This window comes from Saimiri boliviensis, chromosome 1 (genome assembly GCF_048565385.1).
Source record: "Saimiri boliviensis isolate mSaiBol1 chromosome 1, mSaiBol1.pri, whole genome shotgun sequence".
Taxonomy (NCBI): domain Eukaryota; kingdom Metazoa; phylum Chordata; class Mammalia; order Primates; family Cebidae; genus Saimiri; species Saimiri boliviensis.
Window position 1 is genome coordinate 152008291 of NC_133449.1, and position 27205 is coordinate 152035495.

Genomic DNA, 27205 nt, shown 5'->3' on the forward strand with positions numbered 1-27205 from the left:
CCATCAGCCCTGCTGACGCTGCCAAGCACAGACACAGAAGCAGTGCCAGCTGCTGGAGGCTGTGGCAGGAGATGTGCTCCCCGAGGGGCCGTGCTGATGCCGCTGGGTGTGAACAGGGCACTCTGCTGGCTTCTACTTCTGGGTGTGAAGGGCAGGAGCCTGCATGTCACTCTGTACATCCTGCGGAAGACCTGGCCCTCAGGTAACTCATGGGCAGAGTGCCCCAGTCAGAGGAGTCCTGCAGTGACGGATATGCTTCCCAGTGCCACCCCTGCTCAGCCCCCAGGAGCTGGTGGCACAGACCCACCCCACCAGAGTCACCCAGGCTGAGAGGAAGAACTAGAGCCCCCGCTCCCAAGGTCTCCCCAGTGGAAGGCCCAGCCAGGTTCCGAGGGGAAGCACAGTTTAAAGCCACCTCAGCATGGGCAGCTGGGACCACCAAACGCTTAAGGAAATCATCCAAAAAGAAAGAGTAAGGTCCAACACTGGCAGAAAAACAGCAACTCAGAGCAGCAGAAAACAGAGTTCAGCAGGAGAAGAAAACTCCAAAAAGCACCATTATTAAATCAAGTGAGCCCACTGCACTCGGGAACACTGACAGGATGTTTTCTACATGAAAGAAGACTCGGAGAACAACAGAAGCAGACTCTCGGGAAATGAAGAGTATGGCAACAAATGAAATAAGAATAGGTCAACAAAGCTGAGGAAACACAGAAGGCAGAATAAAAAGAAGGAAAATAGGACTGAAAGATTAAAAAGGGAGAAAACTTAGAAAATCCAACACCCAAATAAGTTTCAGAAAGAAGACACAGAAAATCAAGGAGAGGAAATAGTGAATGCCAAAGCCGAGAAAGCTCTCAAGAGCGGAGGGCGTGAGTGCCAGAGGAAAGGCCCAGAGTACCCAGTGCAGTGCCCAGGGTGGCCCCTGGCCAGAATGTGTGGGCACTCTGAGGATGCTGGAGACCAGGGAAGGCTCTCAGGGTTTCGGAAAGAAGCAAGTCTGGGGCAGAACTGGCCCTGCGGAACGCACCCTCCTCCTCTGGCTGTGGTTGCCAGCCCCACCTGCAGAGCCCAGCAAGGGGGCTGCTGTTACTACTGGCAGCCAGGCAGTGGGCCAGAGGCAGCTCTGAAGGTCACGGGCCTATAGACAGTGCTGCCCAGCCTGGCAGAAGCGGCTCACCACCCTCCACCCTGTGGACCTGGCTGCCTCAGCCTGCCCCTGAAGCTGCTTGGGGGAGGAAGAATGAGGCTGCAAAGGCTCCCAAAGTCCCACCCTGGACTCCCGATCCCCAGATGGGCTGGGCAGTTCATCACCAGGCCCCCTTGGGACAATGCCCTCCGATCTGGAGGGCAACCAGCATCTGAGGGCAACCTCATTCCAGCTGTAGCTGCCCTTCCACAATCACTTGGCCTACAGACCCGCCCAGGGAGCAGGATTCCCACGGTGGGTTGGGGCGGGGGGGTGGCAGGAACAGCTTCAGAACAGCACAAAACCAGGGGAAATTGTTCCCCTTTCCCAGGCTGAATGCTCCCTGGTGGTGTAGGCTGGGCACAGTGAGCTCCAAGATCAACCCTCCGGCCTAGAAGCTCCGCAGGCCGGGACTGTCTTTTTGCTTACCTACATGGGGCTTCATGAGCAGACTTAGAGCAACTGTGTTTAATGGTGATTTGATGGATGAAAGGTGGTAATTTCTATAGAAGAACATTAAAAGCCTAGCTCGTGGTTGCCTGCACACTCTGGCCCTCTGGGAAGGACGTGGGTCTGGACACTGGGTGTTTGGTGTATGAGTGGAGATCAAAGAGCCCCATGTGTCCCGAGGAGTGGGGATCCTGGGGTGAGTGGGGTCACGGGGCACCTCGCACCCTGAGGCAGGCCGGCGTCTCTAGGACCCCCAGCACCTCCCAAGACCCAGAAGGCATCGTGCGGCTGGGAAGGAGGGCCCCGAGCGTGACTAACAGGCGCAGGCACAGACAGGCGAGCCTCTGGAAAGAGCGAGCATCTAACCAGTTGCTGAATCCACAGGCAGCATTTAGGATTTGCTAGAGCTGCTATTTGACAGCAGAGAGGACAAGCTCAGATTTGTTCCGGCTGAAAGGGCTCCTCAGCTGCTGCCTCTTAAAAATCCTCACTGAGGCTCCCACTAGCTTCTGTGCTGAAAAACAATGTGATGTGATACATGTCATTTATATACAACAAATATGTGGATGTGAAAATGTGTGTGCACATGTGCATGAGCAGGCGTACATATGTGTGGCTATGGTTGTGTGCGTGTGAGGATCATTCTGGTCCTCCTAGGTAGTCGAGGTGGGAGGTGGGAGGCAGCATCATCCCTGACACCCACCGGGCCCCTCTGCTGGCCATTGGCCCGTGGTTGCTGAGGGCAGGGCAGCTGCACAGGGCTGGGGTGGGGGGGGGGGTCCCTGCTGCTGTGTGGTATGTGACCCACACACCAGCAGGGCCACACGTATCTGCGATGTCTTCCTCTGAACCAACCACTTTAGAAAATGTGCCTTTGCACCTTTCATGAAAGGCCTGCAGGAAAAGCACTTCACACTCAGGAAGAGCAGAGAGATTAAAAGGAGAAATGGGTTCAATCCAAGGCAGGAAACCTTTCTCATCTCCCCACTCACTCCTCAGCCCTCAAGAGCTGTGCGGAGAGGAAGATGACAGGAAGGCCTCTGGCCTCCGCACTGCAGCGTCTCCTCCCTGCGGAGTGGGGTGGCCGTGTCTGCCTGGTGTCCAAGATACTTTCCTCAGGGGAGGGGTCTGCAGCCTGCCAGGGCCCCTGTTGTCCCACCCACATGCCAGATGGGCTGCCTGCCATGGTCCCAGGAAAATTAAGCACAAGCCATGACACATGTGACTCAGGACAACAGTGAGCTGAAAACACGGATGCTTCCCTGAGGTGCACCGATCCCACTGCGGACTACAACAGGAAACTGACCCTGAGAACACTGACGCCTGAGGAACTGAAGCTACAACAGGAAACTGAGGCATGGCAACGAGACCCTGAAAACACTGCATCTGCCAAGAGCCTGGCGAGGTGGGGGTGGGGGTGAGGGGACAGGCCACCTCTGCCGAGGCTGGGTGGGGAAGGGGCAGGGACGCTCCAGGAAGGAGGAGCTCTGGAAGAGAAAGCTTGGAAGGACATGTGCAGAGTGCACAGAGTAAAACAGCCTGGTCTGTGTCCCGGCCGGGCAGAAGACCTTGTCCGCCTGGTCAGTTGAGCCACCTCTCTCCTGAGAATCTCAGGGAGACAGCCCAGGCTCCAAACATCCCTCCCGCCAACCACTGGGCCTGACTGAGTCCCTTGCAAAAACGCCCACATCACCCAGCTTCCCTGTCACCACACACTCCAAGGCCCTCTCCCAGGTCCTCCCAGCAGATCCACTGGCTCCCAAGTCCTGACCACAGCTGCTGCTTGGCCTGGACAAGGCCTGGCAGGCCGGCAAGAGTAGGCAGTACCTGCTGTAGGCCCAGCCCCAGGCTCTCAGCTGCTGCTCCTAGGAGAAGGCCGTGCTGAGAGGTGAGGGTGATCTGCTGGCATATCCCAGCACAGCCCTCTAAACACACGCTGGCCTGATTCCATGAGTCAGCCACAGAGGCTGTTCTTTGCACAGCTGCTTTTTCCAAATAAGACGGTGGGGACGAGAAGCTTTGACTTTGATGTAAAAGATATCAATGACAAAGGCCTTTTCTTGAATTGTAAAAGTAAAGAAACCCTAAGCATGCCGGCCCACACAAATCTGACACATGCCTGGCCACACTCCCATCAACTGCAGAACGAACACTTGAGGTGCCAACAGGCCCAGCAGAAAGTGGAATGCCATCTCTGAGAGCGAGGCCACGTGGCACAATGCGGGCTCCTGCGTGGGCAGCCAGGGGCCAGGGCAAGCTGACCTTCCCACACCCTCCACTGATGCTAGAAGCCACAGCTACAACTCCCCAAATTTAAGCCTTTTCTTAAATTGTAAAAATTTAAGAAAACAGGACCAACCTTCCTCATGAGGCATTCCAGACCCTGCAGGGTCAGGTGCCAGCCACAACAGCCCAGCACTTCTGGATACTCTGCCACCCACGGCCTCTCCTGCTGTGCCTGCTCTCGAGAGGCCCTTGTCCATGATGACAAGGCATGGCCTCTGCTGCTGGCCCCAGCTCCCCATCTCCCAGCAGATACACACTGAAGCCAGTCCGGCACCTCATCCAGCCTCGGCCTTGGCAAGCTCCTGACCTGCCTGGAGTGCACTTCTGGGCCATTCCTTCTGTCTCGATAAACGCTACCCCTCTGAGGCCCCCGGGCCTGCTGCTCTGTGTGGAAAGGGTCTTCCTCACCAGGCAGGGCTGCTCCTGCAAGTTAGGGTGTGTGGGAGGCATGTTTTGTTCATTTCTGCACAGGAAAAGCCAACTCCAGCTTCAGAGGGGCTCCCAGCGCTGACGCCTGACAATCAGGTGGTGGGGCCAGCCCCTCTGCCACTCCCCTCCTCCCCTCTCCAGCCCAGCAGCCATGCTGCCCTCCAGCCACACTCCTCTACTTTATAGCCTGGAGTTCCTCCCATCCTCCTAGGAAAGAGACTGCACGCTCACCATGCTCCACCTCCAGCTTCTCCCATCACAGCCACCCTCACACACAGCTTCCCCACCCCCATCAACTCGAAGATGCATGGAGATGCACTCCTGCCCAGCAGACACCGACTGTCATGGCTCTGTGTGCACCTTACAGGCTGCGATGACACTGCCATGCCTCTATGTGAAGAATGTCCTCCAGGTCCTCAAGACACGGAAGACGCTAATGAAGACAGAGAGTGGATTGGTGCCCACTCATCACTCCATCTGTCTCCGTGCTCCGCCCTGAGGAGGCCCACAGCACACACTCAGTATCTGAACACTTGAACGGCTGAATGGACACAAACCAAACCACTCAGAATTCGGCGGGTCCCAGAGAGGGCGATTTGTAAGGCACAGCCCGTGCATAAGGAAGGCTTCAGAGACACTGGAGGAACCTCAAATCTATAAGGGATCACAGCGGCCATGTGAAGAGCACTTCCTGGGCCAGGGCTGACAAAAGGCATCCCTTTTCCTGCTTTACTCGCGGCAACCCTGAGAAAGAGGGGTCATCCATGGGTGAAAACCAGAACCCCAGCGAGTGAGTGTGACACAGCAGAGGCCACTGCCACAGTGGGGCCCAGGGGCCCACACCAAACGTGTGTGGTAGGGAGAGGGCGCTCTCCCCCCCAACCCCCATCTCACTGCAGGGCCACTTGATGTCCCCTGGAGCTGTCTCGGTACCCTGTTCTCAGTTCCTCTGACCACCAGGAGAAAGCCTGGATACCCAGGGCCTGGCCTGCTGCAGACACTCAGAGCAGAAGAGTGGCCAGTGCAGGTAAGCCATGGGCCTCCTGACACCACCCCGTGCCCATAGCCCCCGCCTCCCACAAGGGATTCTGGCGGGACACTCGGGTTGCCCCACAGCCACTTTCAATCCACACTGGAAGTGGCAGCGCCAATGTAGGCACCAAAGCAGAGCCAAGAGTCCCACTGGTATCTCCCTTGAGACTTCTAGCCTCAGGATCCTGATGGGTCCACAAGGCAGGGGGAGAGGAAGTGAGCTCCAGAAAAGCAGCCTGGCCTGCTGCCCCTGCTCTAGGGGCACTGTGTGCAAGCAGGAGCTGGTGTGGGGGTGCCCCAGGACAGCCCGGTGGCAAAGTCTCGGCAGCATGTTGGAAGCACGGCTCGAGGGCTGCTGGATACGCCTGGCTGCTGCACTGCCTGGGCTCTGTTCTGAACCGGTGCAGCCCTCTTGGCACAGCACTGCCATGCAGCCCCTGAGACTGCAGACCCGGCTCTAGTTCAACCCCGTGACGGAGGACACACTCCCTTCTGAGCATCAGGGACACTCAGAGGCCCCTGCTGTCAGCGCTGGCTAGACAGACACTGCTGAATAAAGGCCCATACTACCAGAGATGAGTGTCTCTGCAGAGAGGAACCTATGTGAGTGGGAAGTGACTTATAAAAAAAGCCCTTACAGGAAGGCAGCACAGTAGCAAGTTAACTCCAGTCAACAACAGGGGAGCATCCAGAGATGGCCTCAGGCTGGAGCGAGGGGACAGGAGGCCAGCAGTGCACGTGTCTCCCACACTCCCCTCCTCTGGTGAGGGCACACCTGAGCATGCGCACCTCACTGCTGGGGGACACACCTGAGCAGGCCCACCTCCTCCCTGGGGGACACACCTGAGCGTGCCAACCTCCTCCCCGGGGGACACACCTGAGCGTGCCCACCTCCTCCCTGGGGGACACACCTGAGGGTGCCCACCTCCTCCCTGAGGGACATATCTGAGCATGCCCACCTCCTCCGTGGGAGACATACCTGAGCGTGTCCACCTCTTCCCTGGAGAACAGGAAGCTTTGCTCGGGAGAGCTGGACTGAGACTTTAGCATCTTCAGCTCCATCTCCAGCTAGAAGAAAGCAAAGGACAGAGGGTCAGCACACACAGGCGGCCCCAGGCATGTGGGGAACCCCACCCCTTGCTGCACCCAGCCCAGGCCCTGAGACCGCTCTCTGGTAGCACCCAGTCCAGGCCCCAAGACCACACCCTGGCAGCACCCCCGCCCTGGGCTGGGAGCTGCAGGAGAGACGCACACTAACTTTGCAAACTCAAGTTCTCTCACTTTTTTGGTGCTTTTGTCTCCCACTCCAAAGCCTGGCTCACCCCATCATGAAGGGAAGAAGAAGGGCAGCATGGACCCAGGGAAGGGAGGACAGGTGCCAGCAGGGAACAGAGCAGCCAGAGGTCCCCATCAGTGAGGCTGCAAAGCCCGCCAGACCCCAGCATAGGATGACTCAAGGGGGGACAACACCCACTGGGCTGGGGGATAACAGGGGCTGGGAAAACAGGCACCGGAGGGAAGGGTGCACAATGTGCAAGGGGGTGGGATATGCCAATTACCCTGATCTAATCCATATATTACATGTACTAAATCATCACGATGTACTCCATAAATATGGATGATTATCATGTGTCCATTAACAAGATAGATCCACAGTCCAGACAACAAACATGGAAGGCCATGCCCTGAGCAGCCTCTCCCCAACTTCCAACCCCAGTCACCCACCCCCAACTCTCAGCCAACCAGCATTCTGATGTTTGAGCATATGTTCCTTCCGCAGGCTGCTGGTGCACATGCCAGCAGCATGTCTGTGTTTTTCCTCCTACCCCATTTACTCTTTTTTTTTCTTTTTTTTTTTTTTTTTAACAAAAATGGTAAGATGTCCTACACATCATTTGGTAACTTGCTTTTTCCACCACACACACACACACACACACACACACACACACACACACAGAGAGAGAGAGAGAGAGAGAGAGAGAAAGAGAGAGAGAGAGAGAGACAGAGACAGAGAGACAGAGAGAGAGAGAGAGAGAGAGAGAGAGAGAGAGACAGACAGACAGACAGACAGACAGGGAGAGAGAGAGTCAGTCAGTCAGTCAGTCAGTCTTGCTCTATTGCCCAGGCTGGAGTGCAGTGGTGTCATCTCAGCTCACTGCAGCTCCTGGGTTGAAGTGGTTCTCATGCCTCAGCCTCCCTAGTAGCTGGGATGACAGGCACCCACCACCATATCTGGTTAATTTTTATATTTTTGGTAGAGACACTATTTCACCATGTTGGCCAGGCTAGTCTCAAACTCCTGGCCTCAGGTGATCTGCCTGCCTCGGCCTACCAAAGTGCTAGAAATAATAGGCATGAGCCATGGCAACTGGCCTTTTCTTCTATTTTCTAACTTATCTTTGTATACATGATTTTACATTTTTGTTCCATTCCCTAAATTCCAATTGACTGCAGCAGTTTTCAGTTGATTCTTTTGGCACACAGTCATATCAGAAGCAAAGAGCGACAATTTTCCAATTTTCCTCCTCTTTCCCAATATTTATATCTTTGGCTTCTTTCCGTTGTCTAATCTGGATGACTACTATCTCCAGAATAATGTTAAATCACAGTTGTAATGCTGGACATCCTTAAGTGGTCTGTGGCTTCACTGAAGCTGAAGCTAATACTTTCTTATTTACAGTACATCACCTTTTGCTTGAAACGGGTATTTTCTATTATGCTGAGAAATTACCCATATGTTCATACTTTATTAAGAATTTTTAATCAAAGCTGAATGTTGGATTTTGTCACATGTCTTTTCAGCAAATATGAAAAGGCTATTCTATAAATTGATATCCTAAAATCAAGCTAACAGGCTGCTCCTGCAATACATCCTACTGCATATGGTGGGTTTTAACATGCTGCTGAATTTCTCCCGACACATTAACACTGATGCCAATACATGTATGTGCATGCACATGCATGCACACACACACACACAGATACTGGCATGTGAGACCTTTGCAGTTGTTGGTGTCAACACGATACTTCCAGAATGCCTTCCCTCCTTCTCCCACAGTCTGAAATGGTTTACACACAGTGTTGAAAGTAAAGATCTGGTAGAATTTCCCATGACATTGGCTTGGCCTGATGCATTTTCTGTCTCTTTCCTTTTGTGGCCGGGGAGAGCAGCCCTGGCAACTTTGGGACAACTTTTTTCTGCAATAATTGGTCTGTTTGAAATGTCTCTCTTTTGGAGTTGGGATTGATAAATAACATTTCCCTAAAAAGTTATTCATTTCCTACAGATTTTTAAATTTGCAAATGGAACTGAGATATAATTAAATAACACTTCTCTAAAAAGTTATTCATTTGCTACAGATTTTTAAATTTGCAAATGGAATTGAGAAATTAATATAATTTTTATAGAATTCAGATAGAACTCATAATTCTTTTTCAATTTAATTTTTGCTTTTACCATTCAGATACATAAAATTTACACAAAGTGCTGAATCTTATGTGCATAGCTTGATGACTTTTTATACATGTCTACACCTGTGTATCCACCATCCAGATCAAGACACAGCAATCTCAGCACACACGAAAGCTCTCTCATGCTCCTGCTCAGTCAATAACTCCAGGCAATTAGTCTTTTTTCTTATTTGGGATGGTGATACTGCCTATCAATTTTTTATTAGAACTGTGAATAATTCATGTTTTATTAGCTTTATTTCAAATAATAGGTATTTGAATTTATTTATTATTTTTACCATTTTTCACTTTCCTATTAACTCCTGCTTTAATATTTAAAAATTCCTACCTTTTAGTTTTACGACAGTTTATTTTCCTTTCATTCTCTGACTTCTGGGGGTGAAGATCTAGTCCATATATTTACATGCTTTCTTGTTCAACGATACAAATATTTAAACTTGTGAATTTAGATGTTTCCCACAGGCTTTGATGAGAAATGTTTTCATGACAATTATTTTTCAGATTTTATGCACTTTTGAATCATACTTCTTTGAACCAAAAATTGTTTAAGACAGTGTTTTGTTCTATTTAGGTTTTGTTTTTTAATTTCCAAGTGTTAGAAGGTTTTTTTTCTGTCTTTGTTCTTGATCTCACATTTTACCACACTGCAATCACAGGAGGTTGTATTAGTTCTACTTATTTTAATTTATAAAGGCTTTCTCTATTACTGATACATAATCTTTGTGAATGTTGTGTTCTATGCTTTCTCTTTAACACGAGTATATTCTCTAATTTGGGAGACAGGAGTTTTAGACATACATATATTTTTCTGTTTTTCCATTATTCTTTGCCCACTTGATATACTGCAGATTAGGATGTAAAATAAATTCTGCTACTGGCATCTTTGACAATTTCCCCTTGAATCTCTCCTCATCTTTGCTTTTCTCAACAGCAGTGACGTGTTATTTGGCTAATCCATCCACACCTCACTCTGAAGAGTGCCTACCTTTGTTTCTGAGAGGCTTCTGGCCTGAACTCACGCTGCATCAAAAGCTCCTGCTTTCCAGGTTCACTTCACCAAAATGCCTTTGCTTTCCATGTTTTCCAACATGTTTGGTTTTGCTTTGTAATCCAATCAGGAAGTCCTTTCCTTTTCAAAGGAGAGTTTAGTCCATCTACATAACTTGATTTCCAGTTCTGTTGTATTATGTCGTTATGCTTTCAATTTTATAGCTTTTCCATCTATGTCATTCTGTGGCCTTTCTAATCATTTACTTTTTTACGTGTAATTCTCTCAAGGCTTAGAAAAGTGCACGTTTTATTCTGACTGCTTTTATAATTCAGCTTTGCTTCACACCTATACTTTGCTGTTAGACAGTACCTCTTGCATCTCCTATGTTGAGTGCCTGACTAGTCAGATATATCACCCTTACTGTTTCACTTTATGCGGTCTGTGATGGTTCATTTCATGTGTCCACTGGACGGGACCTGGGACACTCAGATCAAAACACTTTCTGGGTGTGTATGGGAGGGTTTCTGGATGAGATCAGCATTGGAATTGGGGACTCAACAGACTGCCCTCCACAGCATGGGCAGGCCGCCTCCAACCCCTTGAGGGCCCAAAGGAATGAAAACTGGAGGGGGTGAGTGTTCCTCCCTTGACTGCCTGGTGGCCTGAGCCAGGGCAGCTTCTGTTCTCTGCCCCAGGCTGTGCTGGTTCTTAGGCCTGCAGAGCTGGACTGAGTCATACATGGACTCTTCCAGGCCTCCCCTGTGCAGATGCAGACCATGCGCTTCCCAGCCTCCGTCACCACAAGCCAGGTCCTCACGTCAATCTCTCTGGATGGACCAGTCTACTGCCTCTGGTTCTCTAGAGAACCTCATACGCAGCTCCATCTACTCTCCCTACCTGACGCTGTCTTCAGATGGTGTGTCTTCGTCTTTGGCTCTCAATGGTGAGGATGCCATCCTCGTGTTGCCTCCTCCCTCTTTTGAATCTCTGACATGTGACAGTTACATTTCCCACTTCTGCATTCACTTCATCTTCCAGTTCAGGAGATGGAACTCTTGCTGCTGGGGTTGTTTTCCATAGCTTTTCCCATGATTCCTCCCTGTGCTTCTTCTGGTCACCTGCCTTCCCATGCTGCCCTCTTCCTGCCCTTTCAGCTTCCGGGTCCCGTCTCATGCACCCGCCAGCCTCACCATCTCTTCTTGGAGCATGTGCGTTCCATCAAAGCCTTGCAGACTCTACTGCTTCATTAACTTTTATTTCTTGACAAAATGTCTGGATACAATTTTCATCTGCTCAGTGTCAACCATTTTGCTGTGAAAGATTTTCTGCTGCTTGTTTTTCTTCTTTTTCTCCTTTGCTCTTACACAAATGCGTGGAGTGACCTTTACTGCTCACTGCTGAAGATGAGATTTATTGAATCTGGCTCTGTGTACAGGTTCACAGTGGGGAAGGAAGGGCCTGCTTCCTTTTATCTGAAATCCAGTGACAGTTTTGCTGCGAGTCCAATCAGCCTCCAGTAGCTCCCTCCGGCAGGAGAGAAAGGACACTGCGAGTTTTCCTAAGAGCAAATGTTCTCCTCTCCTCTCTGTCAGAGATGTGGCTTCAAGCACATGTCATGTACTTGTGTGACCCTTCAGCTCAGCAGCAACCTCCGCTGCAGCTTGGAACCACATGCCACTCCAGGGACCCTGTTCCAGCTGCCGCTCGGCCCCACCACCACAGAGCCAGGGCTCAGGGTCTGCCTCTCGAAGGGGGTTCCTGCCAGCAAGCGAGTTCTATTCAGTGGCTCTGCTCTCGGCTTCCCTGGGGATGTGTCTGCTCACTGCACTCACCTATGCCATAGGCTGCTTGCCTCTTGCCTGGGGCTTGGTTTTCAGCTGCATTTCTGTTTTGTCAAAATTTAAGTGCCATTTTGGTTTTCATGCTTCCTGTTATTTGTGGACGATTTCCAGGAAACAAGAGGGAAATGCTGACATATGCCACAATGTTCAGAGCAAAAAACAAGCCCTTTTATTTTAATGTGTAACCTTAGATTCATCATTAAGCTCTCAACTGTATTCTCACAGTAGCCAATGCCTGCCCCCCCCCCGACCCCCCAGCCTGTGCCTGACACCCTCAGCCATGCTGCAGGTACTCCATCCATTCTGTACCTCTCCACCAGGCCAGCTCTCACCCCTATATCCCAGAGCCACAGAGGGGCAGACCCACAATCCACACCCATGGCTCACCGTCCACCTACACACCCGCTCCCATCTGCCGTTTAGATCCGAGTGAAATGCCACCTTTCCCACAATCTGTCCCAGCAGCTCCCTACCACCCCCACCAGCCAAAGTGCCTGCCCCTACTCCTCTACAACTGCCCCCTCTACTCCACCACGGGACACGGTGACTGGCACGTGACTCTCCTCCCCGCTGGACAGGGCATTACCTGGAGATGTGGCAACCATGTAGGGCCCTGTTGCCAGTACAGAACTTGGCACACAGTCAGTGCTCCAGGCATGCACATGGGCGGGCACATGGGCAGTGAGGGCACAGCGGACACGAATGTGGCAGTGGCCACTTTCCAGGCGTGTACAGTGTGTGCGCAGCTGAGCTCGGGATGGGGAGGCACTGGGGTGGGTCGAAGCAGCTGGGATGTAGCAGAGTGAGCTGCCCATGCTGAGCAGACAGGACCTAGCGTCGACTGACCTGCTGGCCACCACTTTAAGAAGCTGTGTAGACATACCAGTATTTAAAAGAAAAAAAGCCATCAGGTGGGGAAAAGAGGCAGGCAGGGGAAGAGGAAAAGTGAGGATGGTCCTAGGGTGTCCTCAGCACCAACTGCAGCGCCTCACCTGGCCACCAGGCCCACACAGCATGGCCATTGCCACAGCTGCCCAGCAGTCCTGGCTCCGTGCCTTTTCTCCTGGGGACTCAGTGGGTGGAGAGGAGGGCTCCTTGTAAGGACCCGTGGGACCCACTGGCAGGGCTCAGATGCAGGGAAGCAGCATTCTCAGAGGTCGCTCACAGGCACCTGAGCCTCCAGTCCTTGCCGTGATGATGGGGATAATAGCATCTGTCCCTGGGTATCTGGGCTCCAGGGCCCAGCCCAGGCAAGCCCCAGGTAGGGGACACGTCTGAAGCTCTGACCTCCCTCCGGGGCAGCCTAACGCCTAGGGAGGTGGCTGAGCTGACAGGAAGTTGGACAGGCCCCTAGGAGGCAGCCTCACTGAGGGCCTGCAGAATGCATACTTATACTTGGGGCAGGCCCATGAGAGGTGAGGAGCAGCAGAAGGCCTGTGAGGGTGGGAAGACCCAGAAGGAAAGGAGTAGAAGTGCAGGTGGGAAGGTGGAATCCAGGAAGAGGGCGCTGGGGACAAGGAGAGTGCCCTGCTGAACGCTTCCCCAACATGGGGGAGACTCACCTCCGGTATCTCCCAGGGGCAACTCTGCCCCTGCATCAGGTGGCACAAAGAGCACCCCAGCTGTCCCCTGTTCAGGTGGTGTAGATAGCACCCCAGCTGTCCCCTGTTCAGGCGGTGCACACAGCACCCATCTGTCCCCTGTTCAGGTGGTACAATGAGCCTGTCCATTGAAATCATTCTCTCTGGCCAAACCATGTGGCTACACCATGCTGCAGGAGGCAGGGTCATGTGTGCCCGGGCCCTCCACATCCCTTCCTGATGCCCACAGATGGCCGTCTCCTCCCTGACAAGGCCCTGACGCCCAGCAAGAGTGAGAGCCCTCATATCATATACCTGAGAAGGGTCTAGTATTCAGATACATAAAGACTTTTACAACTGAACAAAAAAACCCCACTGCGAAGCAGGCACAGGATGGGATACATGCTTCCTCAGAGAAGACATGCGTGGCCGATAAGCACAGGGAAAGCAGCTCAGGACCACTGGCCTCAGGGGAACACAAACCAAAGCGACAGCAGCCACTTCACACCCGCCAGAAGGGCTCCAATGAAACATGGAAAATGGCAAGCATCACTGCCACTTCTCTCATGCCCAAGAGTGTCCATTTGTGTCCTTGTTTTTTACAATGAGTCTGGCTAGAGGTTTATCAATTTTATCTCACAGAAACAGATTTTGGTCTCATTTACGGAACTCAACTGTGAGTTCTACTGAGATGAAGCACCTGTTGATTTCAGATTTCAGGTGGGGCCAACAGGGAGAGGGGAGCAGAAAGCCGGGCACAGCTGGGAGACCTCAGAGGCAGGAGCTACCTCACCCTGGAAGACAGAGCTCACACAGCAGCATGTGCACTGCCCAGACACAACCTGGAACACGTGTGGGGGACCCTGGGAGAGCAGCCTGAGCATGAGCACAGATGTCCCAGCAGCAGCTCCAGCCTCAGCATGGATTTGCCTCAGCATGGATTGGCCTCAGCACGACCAGCCTAAGTGGGGACTGGCCTCAGTGTGGATTGGGTTCAGCATGGCCCAGCCTCAGTGTAGACAGGCCTTAGCATGGCCCAACTTCAGTGGAGACAGGCCCTAGCATGGTCCAATATCAGTGTAGACTGGCCTCGGCATGGTCCAGCCTTAGTGTAGACCGGCTGGCCTTCTGGAAACTGCCCCATGTCCCTCTGCCTATAAGGTCCCTCCCTCCTCAAGTGCAGGCTTGGCTTGCCAGATCCACTCATAGCCCCAAACTTCATGAAACATTAATGCTAATGGTCCTAGTGGCAAACTCACTAGTACAGCATAATCTTTAAATAGAGACCTTGCACTCAGTTTAATTTGGGAAGATGCAGGGTGTGATCCCAGAGGCCTTCCCTAATGCCACAAAGTAATAACAGGAGGAGGAGCTGGGTAACCACCCCCCATCCCACCACAATTCTAATCCACAGGGCTGCTGCTGAGTGCCAGAGCAAGGGTGTCCACATGCAGTGCACCCGCGCCATCTCATCGCCTATTCACGCAGCATCCCCGAGTCTCAGCTGTACCCTTACCCTATGTGGTGGTGGTGAGGCTGAGCCCAGGGCCTCACAAAGCTCTTGCTGCAAGGTGAGGGCCTGCATTCCAGGCTCCCCAGGGCTGACTGGGGCAGAGGCCCTGGGTCTCCAAGAGATGAGAGGGTGCTGAGGTCAGAGCCAAGCATCCTGGTCAGAGCCCACCTTTCTGCTCAGCTCTATACCCTCTGGCACCAGGCAGGCTTCTGGAGTGGCTGCGGCTTCCTGGGGAGGGCTGGGGGGGATGTTAAGTGGAGTCCATTCTCCAGTTTCCTTTCCAGCCTGGAGAAGACACAGGCGCGATGGGCTGCAGGCAGCCCTACTGGCTCATCCAGCCATTTCTTGGTGAGCACAGCTGCGCGCCTGGGCTGGGAAATGCCTTCTCCTCAGAAAAAAGCAGCCCAGCCGGAGGGCACGTCCCAGCAGAACGTTCACCTGAGGCCACCGTCATTTCTCAGGATGACTCCTCAGGCACCCCCCACTGGGAGCAGGCCACTGGAGAGCCAGAGCAGCTGTGCTTGGAGGAAGTGGGGCCTCACCACAGGGCTGTGGCATGTCCAGGGCCGCTACTGCTGGCCTCACCAGCACCGCTGGGCAGCTGAGCACCTGTCCCACTAGTGCGCCGCTGCTCTGTCAGTCTGGATACCCAGCCCCATTTACACTCACAGCAGAGTGCTGGGAAACTAGCTGGGTGGTATCTGTGTATGTGGCTTCCAAGGGCTCTAGAACCTTCACTGGGATCAATGAGCCTGCCTCCTCCACAGAAGCAGTTGTTCTGGGGAGGGGGCACAGGTGTCAGAAACCTTTTGAAGATGGCAATTGCTCACTCCAGAAAAATACATGCACATAACAGAAATCTGTGTACAGCTGCAAAGGCTTGGTGCATACCTGAGCGCCTGCCCCTGGCTGCTGGATAAAGAGCCCCTGCTTAGAAAAAAGACTGAATTTGAAAGCTCTCTCTACAGAAAGGGCCTCCCTCCCTCCTATTAGCTCCAGTCTTACATCTGCCTTTTTAGGACATCTGAGGCCACCTCCTGTCCCTGTGAAGCCTCTCACTGTGGAAGTTAACTCTGCTGGGGGAGTCTGGAGAGGGCTGTCTGCCAGGGCTGCTTGCTGAATCACAGGCAAACACAAGCCCCCAGGTGGCCTAGTTCAAGGGAAAGTCCCAGTGTCCCCAGAACAGGCAGATATGAGGATGGCAGGAGTTCCACGTCAGGGAGGCAGGAGGCAGGGGCAGAGGTAGGGGCAGGAACAGGTGTCACCATCATGGGCCTGGGGCCAGAAGGGATCAGCTTATGTAAGACACAGCCGAGAAAAAGCTAAGCCAGAACAGGCCACAGCAGAGACATGAAAAGTTAAAATTACAGGAAAATGCTTGCACTTAGTGCATGATGTTTCCCCTATATGGAATTACTCTCATAATTTTTCAAGATAAATTAACCAGTTTCCTTTCCTGTGGTTATTATAGAATAAATCTTTCTAAGTTTCGCAGAACGGAACACACAGGGACTTCACTGCTCTGAGTCGGTAGTGCCCACCTTCTCCTCATCACCACTCCTGACACCCCAGAGGCCCCATGGGTCACGTGGTAAGTGTGCATCCAGCAGCAACATGCAGGTGACCAGGATTCTAAACTACCCAGGAATAACCCTAGTCAGCAGTGGGCAGGCCCCATGGTATGAGGAAAAGGAGAGGGTTTCTGGGGGATCCACACTGCAACCAACTTGTCTTCCCATGTCAGCCTGCAGACCAAGGCAATCCGAGAGGACGGGCAGGAACCTGGGCAAGCTCCCTCTAAAGTTTACTGGACAAACATGAGATTATCTAAGATAATTCTGAAATAAAAATAACAAAAATGTCATGACATATCAGACACACTGAGGTTCTGCTGGCTCACACACTGTGGCGGTGGCCCAGATAGAAAACAAGCTTAGTGTTCCCGCTACACTGAGATTTTCTTCTGTTTTTTTTTTTTTTTTTTTTTTTTTTTTTTTGAGGAGAAGCAGGGATTCAAATCCTCTACAGCCAAAGGCCACAGATTATGCCTGAGAAGTCTATTTTCTTGGCTAAAATCTTCTCAGGCTACTGTTTCTAAAATGCAGATGATCCTTGCAAGATAATGACATTAAATCACCAGCATCTCCTCATGAGATCTTTGCAAACTGGGAAAAGCCGAAAAGCCTGGGTGCTTAGACTGGGAAAGGGGACAGAGGGAAGATGAAGTGCCCTCCTCCCACCTGTCCCCACCCAGCGGTTGGCAGATGCTTTAAAATCTCTTGCTGAATACCTGGCCCTGGGCTAGCGCTGGAGGTCCAGAGAGCCCTGAGGTCCCGTCCTGGTGGACTTCACAGATGGCCTGATGCAAGGAAGTCCCCTGGGCCACCCTGGCCAGAGGGTCTGGTGTCAGCCTGCCTGGGTGTGACCCCTGGAGCACTTTCCACCACTGCCTGCGTGAACACGGGCTGGTCCCTAATCCTGGCTCCATTTGTTCTTGGTCTGAGTACCTGGGGCTTTAACCAGCTTGTGGGTCTCCTGCCACAATCACAGTGGGATAATCTGGGTAAACAACAAGTGTGTGCCAGTGACGTGGTGAGCACCAGCACACACTGGCTTTGCACGTGGCGCTGCCACACCCAGGGCAGCACAGGGACAGCAGTGGCGGTGACAGTGAGGGTGCAGGCCCCGTGAGGGCAGGGAAGGAAGAGCGCATCTGCGATGCAGGGGCAGTAACAGGGGTCCAGCTTGATCTCCAGGGAGCCTGAGGCTCCACTGGGCTGAAAAGACATCCCGGAGTTGTGGGGGAAGCAGCACAGGGATTGCATGGAAGGGCAAGAGAATATGCACTCAGAGGAGGTTGCGGAGATGGGGGTCAGAAGGTGAGGACATCACCGGGGTCAGGGCAGACCTGTCAGGCACTGAGGGACCAGGTGGAGACCCCCTAGTAGAAGGACAGGGCAGGGCAGTGAACGCTCACCCGGTCTCACACGGCAGGAAGGAGGGCCTGTGCCATGGCCTGTGTGCTCCCACATGCAGGCTGAAATCCCAGGAGGGAACCCAAGGGAGGAGAGAAGGCCACGGGGCAGAGCCTCAGTGAGGAGATTAGCCCCCTCACCCCTCCCATTCTGTGAGAGGGAGAGGGTGCCATCTGGAACCAGGCAGCCTCAGCAGACACCAGACCAGCCAGTTCCTAGTCCTGGACTTCCAGCCTCCAGAACTGTGAGCAACAAATATCTGCTAGGGTTTTATTCTATTTTTTTAACAGAGACAAGATCTCACTATGTTGGCCAGGCCAGTCTCGAACTCCTGGGCTCAAGACATCCATCCACCTCAGCCTCCCAAAGTGCTAGGATCACAGGCATGAGCCACCACATCCAGCCAACATCTGCCACTTTAAGCAGCCCAGTCTGCGGTGTTCTTGTTAGGGCAGCTGAATAGACAGACGGGCAGCCACAGGGCCTCTGTTCCCTCAGACAAGGGCCTAGAAGAGGCGCTCAGCAAACACTTGCTGAATTAGACAAACTTGCCTTAAATGCAAGAGGCATTTAAAGCAAACCAGCTCCATGTGACGCTTGCTGTGGCCTGTGTGATTCCTTCCACTCTGTGGAGGAGCCTCATGGCATGCACTGAGGAGGCTGGCCAAGGAAACCTCAGCTGGTGAAAGGGCAGTGAGTCTGGAGCCAGCCCTAGGTCACTGAGGAAGATCAGCCCCTGTTCTCACCCAGCCACTTTCCAGAAAAGCCTGGATCCTCCCAGCACACCAACTTACTTAGCTTTACAGGACTCCAGGGAGGTTCTCCTTCCTCTCTCTACCCTGAAGACCAGGCACTGAAAAACCTGTCTGTGGCCACACAGCAAGAGAGGTGACCGGTGTGGCTCAGGAAGGGGGGACCAGTTGCATGGGATAGAAGGGTGGGGGCAGGAGCTCCAGGTGGGGAGGGAGGGACCCGGCCTATGTGGGATGGAAGGGCAGGGGCAGGAGCTCCAGGTGGGGACAGAGGGACCCGGCCTGTGTGGGATGGAAGGGCAGGGGCAGGAGCTCCAGGTGGGGAGGGAGGGACCCGGCCTGTGTTGGATGGAAGGGCAGGGGCAGGAGCTCCAGGTGGGGACAGAGGGACCTGGCATGTGTGGGATGGAAGGGCAGGGGCAGGAGCTCCAGGTGGGGAGGGAGGGACCCGGCCTGTGTGGGATGGAAGGGCAGGGGCAGGAGCTCCAGGTGGGGACGGAGGGACCCAGTCTGTGTGGGATGGAAGGGCAGGGGCAGGAGCTCCAGGTGGGGACAGAGGGACTCGGTCTGTGTGGGACGGAAGGGCAGGGGCAGGAGCTCCAGGTGGGGACAGAGGGACTCGGTCTGTGTGGGAAGGAAGGGCAGGGGCAGGAGCTCCAGGTGGGGACAGAGGGATCCGGCCTGTGTGGGATGGAAGGAGAGGGGCAGGAGCTCCAGGTGGGGACAGAGGGACCTGGCCTGTCTGGGATAGAAGGGTGGGGGCAGGAGCTCCAGGTGGGGACGGAGGGACCCAGTCTGTGTGGGACGGAAGGGCAGGGGCAGGAGCTCCAGGTGGGGAGGAAGGGACCCGGCCTGTGTGGGATGGAAGGGCAGGCACAGGAGCAGGGGCCCAGGAGAGGCAGGGGCCCAGGAGAAGCTGCCTCCAGGGCTGGAGAGGAGGACAGTGACATCAGGCCACATTCTCAGACTTTGGGCCATTCCCCAGACCTGCCCCAGACACATCCCTGGCCACTATGAGCTGCTCCCATCTCAGGACACCTGCACACCAGGGCATATGGGGACATATGTGCTGGTACAGCATGAACTGAATGGGTTGCCAGGAAGGAGGAGGCTGCCACCAGCTACACAGAGCCCCAGTACCAGCAATGAGCCCCTCCAGCCTGCCCCCAAGCATGAAGCTCGGTTCAGAGGTGGTGCTTCTTCGCATGGCAGGACTGGCCCAGAAAGTGAAATGATGCACTGTCAGTTAGCAAACCAGGAGACTCTCATGATCATTCATCTGGAGGCAATGGCCATGCTTGGCCCTTGGTGGGTCAGACTTAGAGCAGGATGCTTCTGGAAGCAAGAAGCGAGCCCAGAGGGGCCACAAAGGGAAATCAGGAATCAAGGACGATGCTCCCTAATCAGAGCTGAGAGTAGCGTAATTCCCTCTAAATCAGAAAATAAATCTTCCCTCCATACTCCCTAAAGTCTATAAGATACTAGAGGATTTTTAATAGCTGTAATCAAAAGACTCCTATCTCCAGCCACTGCTGGCCGAGCTAATTAGGGGGGCTCGCTAATGATATGACTGTGGCCCAGGCAATCCCTCCTCTTATGATATTAATTGCATTTAAGGAAAAAAGCATGAATTGTACTTATCCTTACTTACTAATTAGTACAGGTTTGCTAATTAATAATAAGAAAGTCACAGTGCCTTTGTCTTGTCATTGGCAATTAACTAAAGATGTTTACATTTTTCTTTTTTTCTCTTTCTTCTTTCCTAAATAACAAAATGAATTTGGGTTGGAAAGCAGTGGGTAAAGGAGCTGTAGGCTGGGAGACTGGACCAGCACCAGGGCCGTGTCCCAGACCATTGTAGACAGAAGGCATGAGGAATGCAGTCAGCCCTGCCTGGAGTGCGGCTTCTCCACACGAGGCCTCGGGGGCAGACCACCTGGTCACCCCTTCCCCAGACAGCATTCACTGCTGAGCCAGTCACTGGGAACCGGATGGGAGGGGCCTCAGAGCCAGACCACCGACTCTAGCTGTCCCAGCTCAGGGCGAGCTCCGGGGTTTCTCCACCATAAAATGAAAGGAGAACAGGCTGTCCCACAGCCCAGAAACCCCTTCAGACAGGACCATGTGCCTGCATCTGTAATCCCCAGAGAGAAGCCAATGACCCTGAGGGCTCTGGGTCACACAGATAAGGGGGGACTTGGAGCCCATGGCTGCACGGCCCAGCGAGGTGGCAGGGAGCGGTGGGTGAGGCCACTGGCCCTCAGGCATGCCTGGCAGGGTCAGCCCCAACCACGGTGCCTGTGGCCCCCTTGCCTGGCACTGCTATCCCCAGTATCTCCTCTGAAAGGCTCTGCATGGCAAGAGGGGCACAGGCCACCGAGACCTCTCCTTTTGTCCCTCGGGAGCCCGTCTGTAGGGCCTACGGCTCCAAACAAAGGATGGGGCCAGGAACGGGAGCCCAACCCGAGGAGGGGTAACGGCACGACCCAGCTTCCTTGGGGGCAATCCTCCCATCACCAAATTCTAAGTCACATGCTGCAGCTTGGGGCCCAGGCATTAGAGCTTAAAAACTGCGGGGTACAATGAATAAGGAACAGAAATTCTATGGGCCAAAAATGAAAAAAAAAAAAAAAAAAAAACAGGTTGAAAAGCAGCCAAGCCTCCAGTCCAGTGCAGCACAGATCGCCCCCCACAGCCCCCTGACCAGACCCGGACGCCCCAAGAAGCCAGCCCTCCAGGGGTGGCCACACCCACCCCACCTGAGGACCTAAGACCAGTTTCTGTCTCCCTCCCCTCCCCACAAAACAGGCCTGGAGTGAGCAGTTCCTCCAAAACCACCTACAGCTGGGGAGGGGCCAATGCCGGGCCTAGGTACCTGCTCGAGGTATCCATGCCTCTGTTGGATGTGGGAAGTCCATGCTCCAGGGCAGCTGCAGGCACCAGGCAGGTGGCTCAGCCATAATGCAGGGGCTTGGCATGTGCTCAGACAGCTCCATTTCTAATTCCTACTGGCCTCCTGCACATGAGGAAGCGCAGCCCCCAGGCACGTTTCAATTCAGGTCAACACAGAGGCAGCCCGGTGTGTTGACACACAGAACACCAGGGTCACCACAGGGCATCTTCAGATGGGAGCATCCCTCCTCAGAGAGCACCCACCCCACCCCGGGCTGCTCCAGAGGCAACAGGAAAAGGGGCCTGGCTGAAGGCACCCAGGAAGCTCAGATACTGAGAAGGAAGCACCGACAGCCCTTGGGACTAGGAACAAGGAAGGCCCTGGGTGTGCCCCCCACAACCCCCTACCATCCCCCACACAGGTGGAAAAAGCCCTGGCATCCCTCCTGAACACCTGCACTCAGGGGAACCAGACCCCACAGTCCACAGTCCACAGAGTACCCCTTAACCTCACTCACTCCTGGACACTAGACCCCACAGTCAACAGAGCCCCACATAACCCCACTCGATGTTGGACGCCAGATCCCACAGTCCACAGAGCCCCACATAACCCTACTCACTTCTGGACACCAGATCCCACAGTCCACAGACTCCCACATAACCCCACTCATTCCCGGACACCAGACCCCACAGTCCACAGAGTCCCAAATAACTCGCTCACTGAAATCAGGAGCACCTTGCAGGCCTGCCCTGAGCTGTCTTGGATGAAAGCAGAGGAATGGAAACTGAGTTTCAGGGCTGCCATTTAACAATACAGTTATGATGGGTTCCCCTGCAAATTACATCAGCAACAAAAAGCTCACAGTAGAACACAGGGAGAAAAATAAACAAAGCAACCCCCCAGTATTTCTACAGCCTAAAGAGAAACATGGTTCATACTCCAATTTCAAAACCCAGACCTAGGATAGGCCTGTTCTGGAACCCCCACAGCCTGCTTCTTTTCCCTCCGTTTACCAAAGTGTCTCATCTCCGCCTCCCTCCCTCCCTCCCTCCACTGAGCTCTGCTGGCAAATCCACCTGGGTCAAACCCCCTTCCCCAGTGACTGTGTCTGCCTTCCACACAGCCCGGCTCCACGTTACACCATGAGCTTCAGCAGGACTGCTGGAGCCCTCACAGGGCCAGTCCTCTGCCTCACACCCACTTTGGGAAGAGACAGGAAGCTCTGGCCACCCGCTGGCCCCGGCCCCTTTCAATCCACTCAACTGCCCCAGCCCTATGTCTTGTTTCCCTACAGCAAGGCTCTCAGCATAAACTGCTCTCGCACTCCCCATTGGGTAAAATGAGTCTCCTTCCCAGCTCCAGGCCAGGCCCCTGAGCAGGCCCTTCTGTACCAGCGGCCAAGCCCAGGGCAATCCTGCGCTCCCCTTCTGGGTCCTCTCTGTGGTCTGACTATCCCATGAAAACATTTCCTTCTCCAGGGCTCTGTGAATGGACCTGCCTTCCATGGAGTCCCCAGCTCATGGCTGCTCCCCAAGACTAGACGCCAGGATACTGGAATGCCTCAAAGAGGCTTGAGCCTCCAATTCTGGACTTCTCTGCTACCTACTCGCTCCCAACAACAGAAATACCATGCAGAGTGGATGGGCACCTCTGTCCCCAGAGCACTGACTCAAGGTCACCCACAGTCTCCCACCCATACCACGAGCCCATCCAGGGTGGAATGCTGAAGCTGTCCTTGGTTCCCGGCTTCACACTCTCTACCTCATCTGCGGTCTACCTTCATTGCAGCCAGCTCGGTCCATGCTCCCCACACCACTGCGGGCCTAAGCCCAGGGCCCCGGCGGCTCCCACCCCAGCCAGCCCCAGACCTGCCAGTTCCCATCCACTGCGGCCCTGCACGGAGCAGCCAGGCGGCCTTTACAAATGGGCACCAAGCTGTGTCACCACCTCCTTCCTCCACCCATGAAACCACAACCCTGCTGTGACCACACAGGGCCCACAGGTCGGATTACCAACCACCGCAGGCCCTGCTTCTGTCACCCCTAACCTCGCTGTCGGGTCCCAGGACTTGGGATCTGCCGAGCTGCCTGCCCCACCATTTCCACCAACAGTAGGGTCCCCTGGGCTTGGCTCAGGACACTGCAGAGCAGCCCTCGGTGACTGTGGCTCCTGCACTCGCCACCACCTAAAGTTCTGTACTTCACTCTCCTGTGGGCCACTAGCTACCCCACTGGATAACAGTGTGCCTCCAGGGAGGCAGGTGCCTATGTCACTGGCTGCGGTGGCCCCAGCACCAAGAGGCATGGCCTTAAGCGGCTGCTGAGTGAACAGCGACTGTTCTGGAATCTCAGAACAGCTGTCGTCAGCCCACTGGGCCTTGGTCCTGCAGATACTGGCTCTGCCCAGACCCACACGGTGCCCTGCTGCTGCCTCTCTGCACAGCTGGGCAACTTCTTCCAGGGTCTCAGCAGACAATCCTCACCATCTCCAGCCTAGGCCCTGGTGCTCGCACCTCCTTAGGGTGATTTCCAACTCTATCCAACCCTGTCCCATGGGAAGGGCTGCAACCATGGCCACAGCCACGGCCACCAAAGGCTGTGCAGCCGGCACATGAGTCTGTCAAGCAATGAACCCTCAGCACACCCCTGCTGGGTGGAGAGGAAGGCCCTGAGGCCGAGAGCCAGGACACCAGCTCAGTCATAAGCTGGCAAGCAAGGACAACCAGATGGAAGCTTCCACCTGGGCTGCATGCCCTGGGGTCCATACAGCGCTGACTGCTGCTCCGCCTGTGACCCAGGCCAGGCTGACGCATGACTACCCGGACGGGAGCCTCCACCTGGGCTGCATGCCCTGGGGTCCGTACAGCACTGACTGCTGCTCCGCCTGTGACCCAGGCCAGGCTGACGCATGGCCCAGGGCAGAACACACAGCCACATACACACATGCCCCAGGGCCTTCCTTGTCCTTCACAGACATGGCCATGGCCAAGGCAGCACAGAGGGGACCTACAGTTTGTTTAGGCCAAAATGCTTCAAAAGCAAAGCCCATTTGTTCCCTAAAGCAGTAGAAAGCTTTTTTTTGAGACACAATTTTACTCTTTTTGCCCAGGCTGGAGTGCAGTGGCGTGATCTCGGCTCACTGCAACCTCCACCTCCCAGGTTTAAGTAGTTCTCCTGCCTCAGCCTCCCAAGTATCCGGGATTACAGGTGCCCACCATTGCCCCTGGCTAATTTTTGTATTTTTTAGTAGAGATGGGGTTTGACCATGTTGGCCAGGCTGGTCTCAAACTCCTGACCTCAGGTGATCCACCTGCCTCGGCCTCCCAAAGTGCTGGGATTACTGGCATAAGCCACCACGCCTGGGCAAGTGGGAAGCTTTTTAACACTAGAGGTCCAGAAATCAGGAGAGCCCACCTGGTGCCCCATGGGCCACACTGCAGGACCCTCCCCCAGGTTCAGAAGCAGCCAAACCAGTGGGAATGGGGCCGATGTAGGCTGAGGAGAAAACAGCTGGAAAGCACACCTGCCTCATTCACAGACGGCAGGTAAGTACTCGCCAGAGACATCCCTCGCTTGGTCAGGCATGCTGAGGGATGCCTGAGCCCCAGCTGAGCCACTGTCCCACTAGGAACTCAGGCCCGGTGTGGTCAGGGCAGGGGTCCACAAAGCCACAGCACCGATACCCACTTCAGCAGCCCCCAGACCTCTCACAGGCTCTCCCATCTGCTTTGCCTCTGACACCGTTGCCTTGTGTGGCAAACACGTCACTGACCCCTTTCCAAAAATATGGCGGTGGGGCCGGAGAGGCCGTGTTCTTCCCAGGCACGTGCCACCTGTCACTGGTAGAGAAGGGACTCAGGCTCTTCACATGCCCTTCAATGCTCAACATGGCTTCAACAACAGAGGAGGCAGCCATGCGCTGGTGCCTGCAGCTGAGGGCTCACGGGGACACGAGTCCCTGCCGAGACCCAGGGTCGAGGTGCCCTGAATCCCAAGCCACTCCTGCAACAGACTCACCATGTCTGCTCTTTGTTTCTGGCCTCCCAGCTCTTCCAGGGCCTGCGACAGCTGAGCCTGCAAGACAAGAGAGGATCTGGCCTCAGGCTGGGGTGGACCAAGCACCATTTCTAGGACTGCGGAGAACATAACCCCCAACACCCTGCAGCCTCCACTCCCTGTGGAGCAACAGGGCCCAGGAGCTGGGCAGTGGGCAGCTGGAAGGTTGGCAGGGGCCAGTGTGGCCACCCCGTGAGGCCCAGAGCCCAGTGATAGAGATAGACCAAGTAGGCAGCAGGTGGCTGGAGAGTTGGCAGGGGCCAGTGTGGCTGCCCCTTGGGGCTCAGAGCCCAATGATGGAGACAAAGACTGAGTGGGCAGCAGGTGGCTTGACAGAACCAAGGTCCATCCCAAAAATCTGCCTCAGGAAACAGACTGTGAATGGAGTGGACAAAGGGGCGGGCCCGAGAGGGACTGTGAAATCAGTGGAGAGACGGAGGGGAAAGGTTCAGGATGGGACTTTCCATCAGAGGAAATCAATTAACCATAACTCCTACGCAGGTGGGGAAGGTCTCCTGCCCCCACACACGCCCCATAGAGCACTGGGCCTAACCCCACACTAAGGATAGAAAAGCCAGCAATGAGAAGCCAGCCACCTCCTCCTAACAGGCCTCATGGAGCAGCAAGGCTGGGCCTGGCTGTGGGGCCGGGACATCAGCAGTCCAGCTCCCTGCTGAGGACGGTGACCCTGCCCCATGCATGGGGCTCAGGACCTCAGAGACCCCCTGCCCTGGGCCTCTGCCCCTGCAGGTCCTGCCTTCCCCCACATCCCCTGCCCCTGCCCCTTCCTGACTCCATCCCACGACCCTGCTTCGCTCCCTACTGCCCCCACCACCTAAACACACCGCATCTGTGACCTGGAACCAGGGAGGAAGGGTCAGGCACTGGGGGCCTTGTAAGACCTCTCCGCTCTGGGGCACAGCACAGAAGAAGGCATGCCCATATTTGGATTGCATTCTAGCCCAGGCAATGGAGCGATACCCCCATTCTCTCTCCTTCTTCCTCTTTCTCTTTCTTCCTCTTCTTTATTCTTTAAAAAAAAAAAAAAAAAAAAAAAAAAAAGAAAGGCGGGGAAGGAGACTGAGGGCCCCGCTCAGGAGTGAGGCAGTTGACTGTGGTGAGGGTGTGCAATCTGCGGGGTGGAGGTCTAGCATGCCTGGGGTTGAAGGAGGAATTGAGAGGCCTGGCCCAGCAGCAACTGGAAATCACATGGCAAGTCACCAGGAGAGACGGGAGAGAGAAATATGAGGGAGGGAGGCATGCATATGTGCATGCACATGAGTGTGGGTATGGGAACACTGCTGTGTGGCATGTGCACACGTGGTGGGGATGGGGGAAGTTTATTTGGAGACACAGAGAACAAGGCACTACAGCCCCTGGGGACACAGCCTGGGGAAAGTGGCCCAGGTAGCAGCCCAGTCCTCAGGCACTCTGCTCTGCAGATCACAGGTCCTCAAGCTCCACTACGGGCCCAGCACAGCCAGAGCCAGGCTCTGGACTTCCCATGGGCCATGCTGGGTGCCTGCTGGTTCTGGATGCCACAGCAGAGTCAGACCCAGGCTGACAGGTGGGAGCACCTCAGCCCCCCGAGCCTCTGCTGTGGGGCCTCACTCAGTGAGAGCATCCGAGTGACCCCCATTGCCCAATGCCCTGTGCAACACCTGTGGGTGTGGGGCAGGCCTTGAGCTCTGCCCACTACCAGTCCTGCCTGGTGCTCTCTCACTTCCCCGGTGGAGGCCCTGAAGCCT

At 54.5% G+C, this 27205-nt stretch overlaps 1 protein-coding gene across 5 annotated transcripts in view; it reads right to left on the reverse strand.

Annotated features, from left to right (window-relative positions):
* The window catches only part of MAD1L1 (mitotic arrest deficient 1 like 1), a 397602-nt gene that overhangs the window by 146552 nt on the left and 223845 nt on the right, over positions 1-27205 (reverse strand). For 4 of the 5 annotated variants that reach the window (XM_039470915.2, XM_074406821.1, XM_074406820.1 and 1 more), the window contains 2 exons: positions 25419-25475; positions 6366-6454 (listed from right to left, as the gene is read on the reverse strand). In XM_039470915.2, coding sequence (XP_039326849.1) covers positions 6366-6454; positions 25419-25475 — 146 coding nt within the window. The remainder of the gene's footprint in view (positions 1-6365; positions 6455-25418; positions 25476-27205) is intronic. The other variant, XM_074406819.1, reaches the window with a different exon arrangement.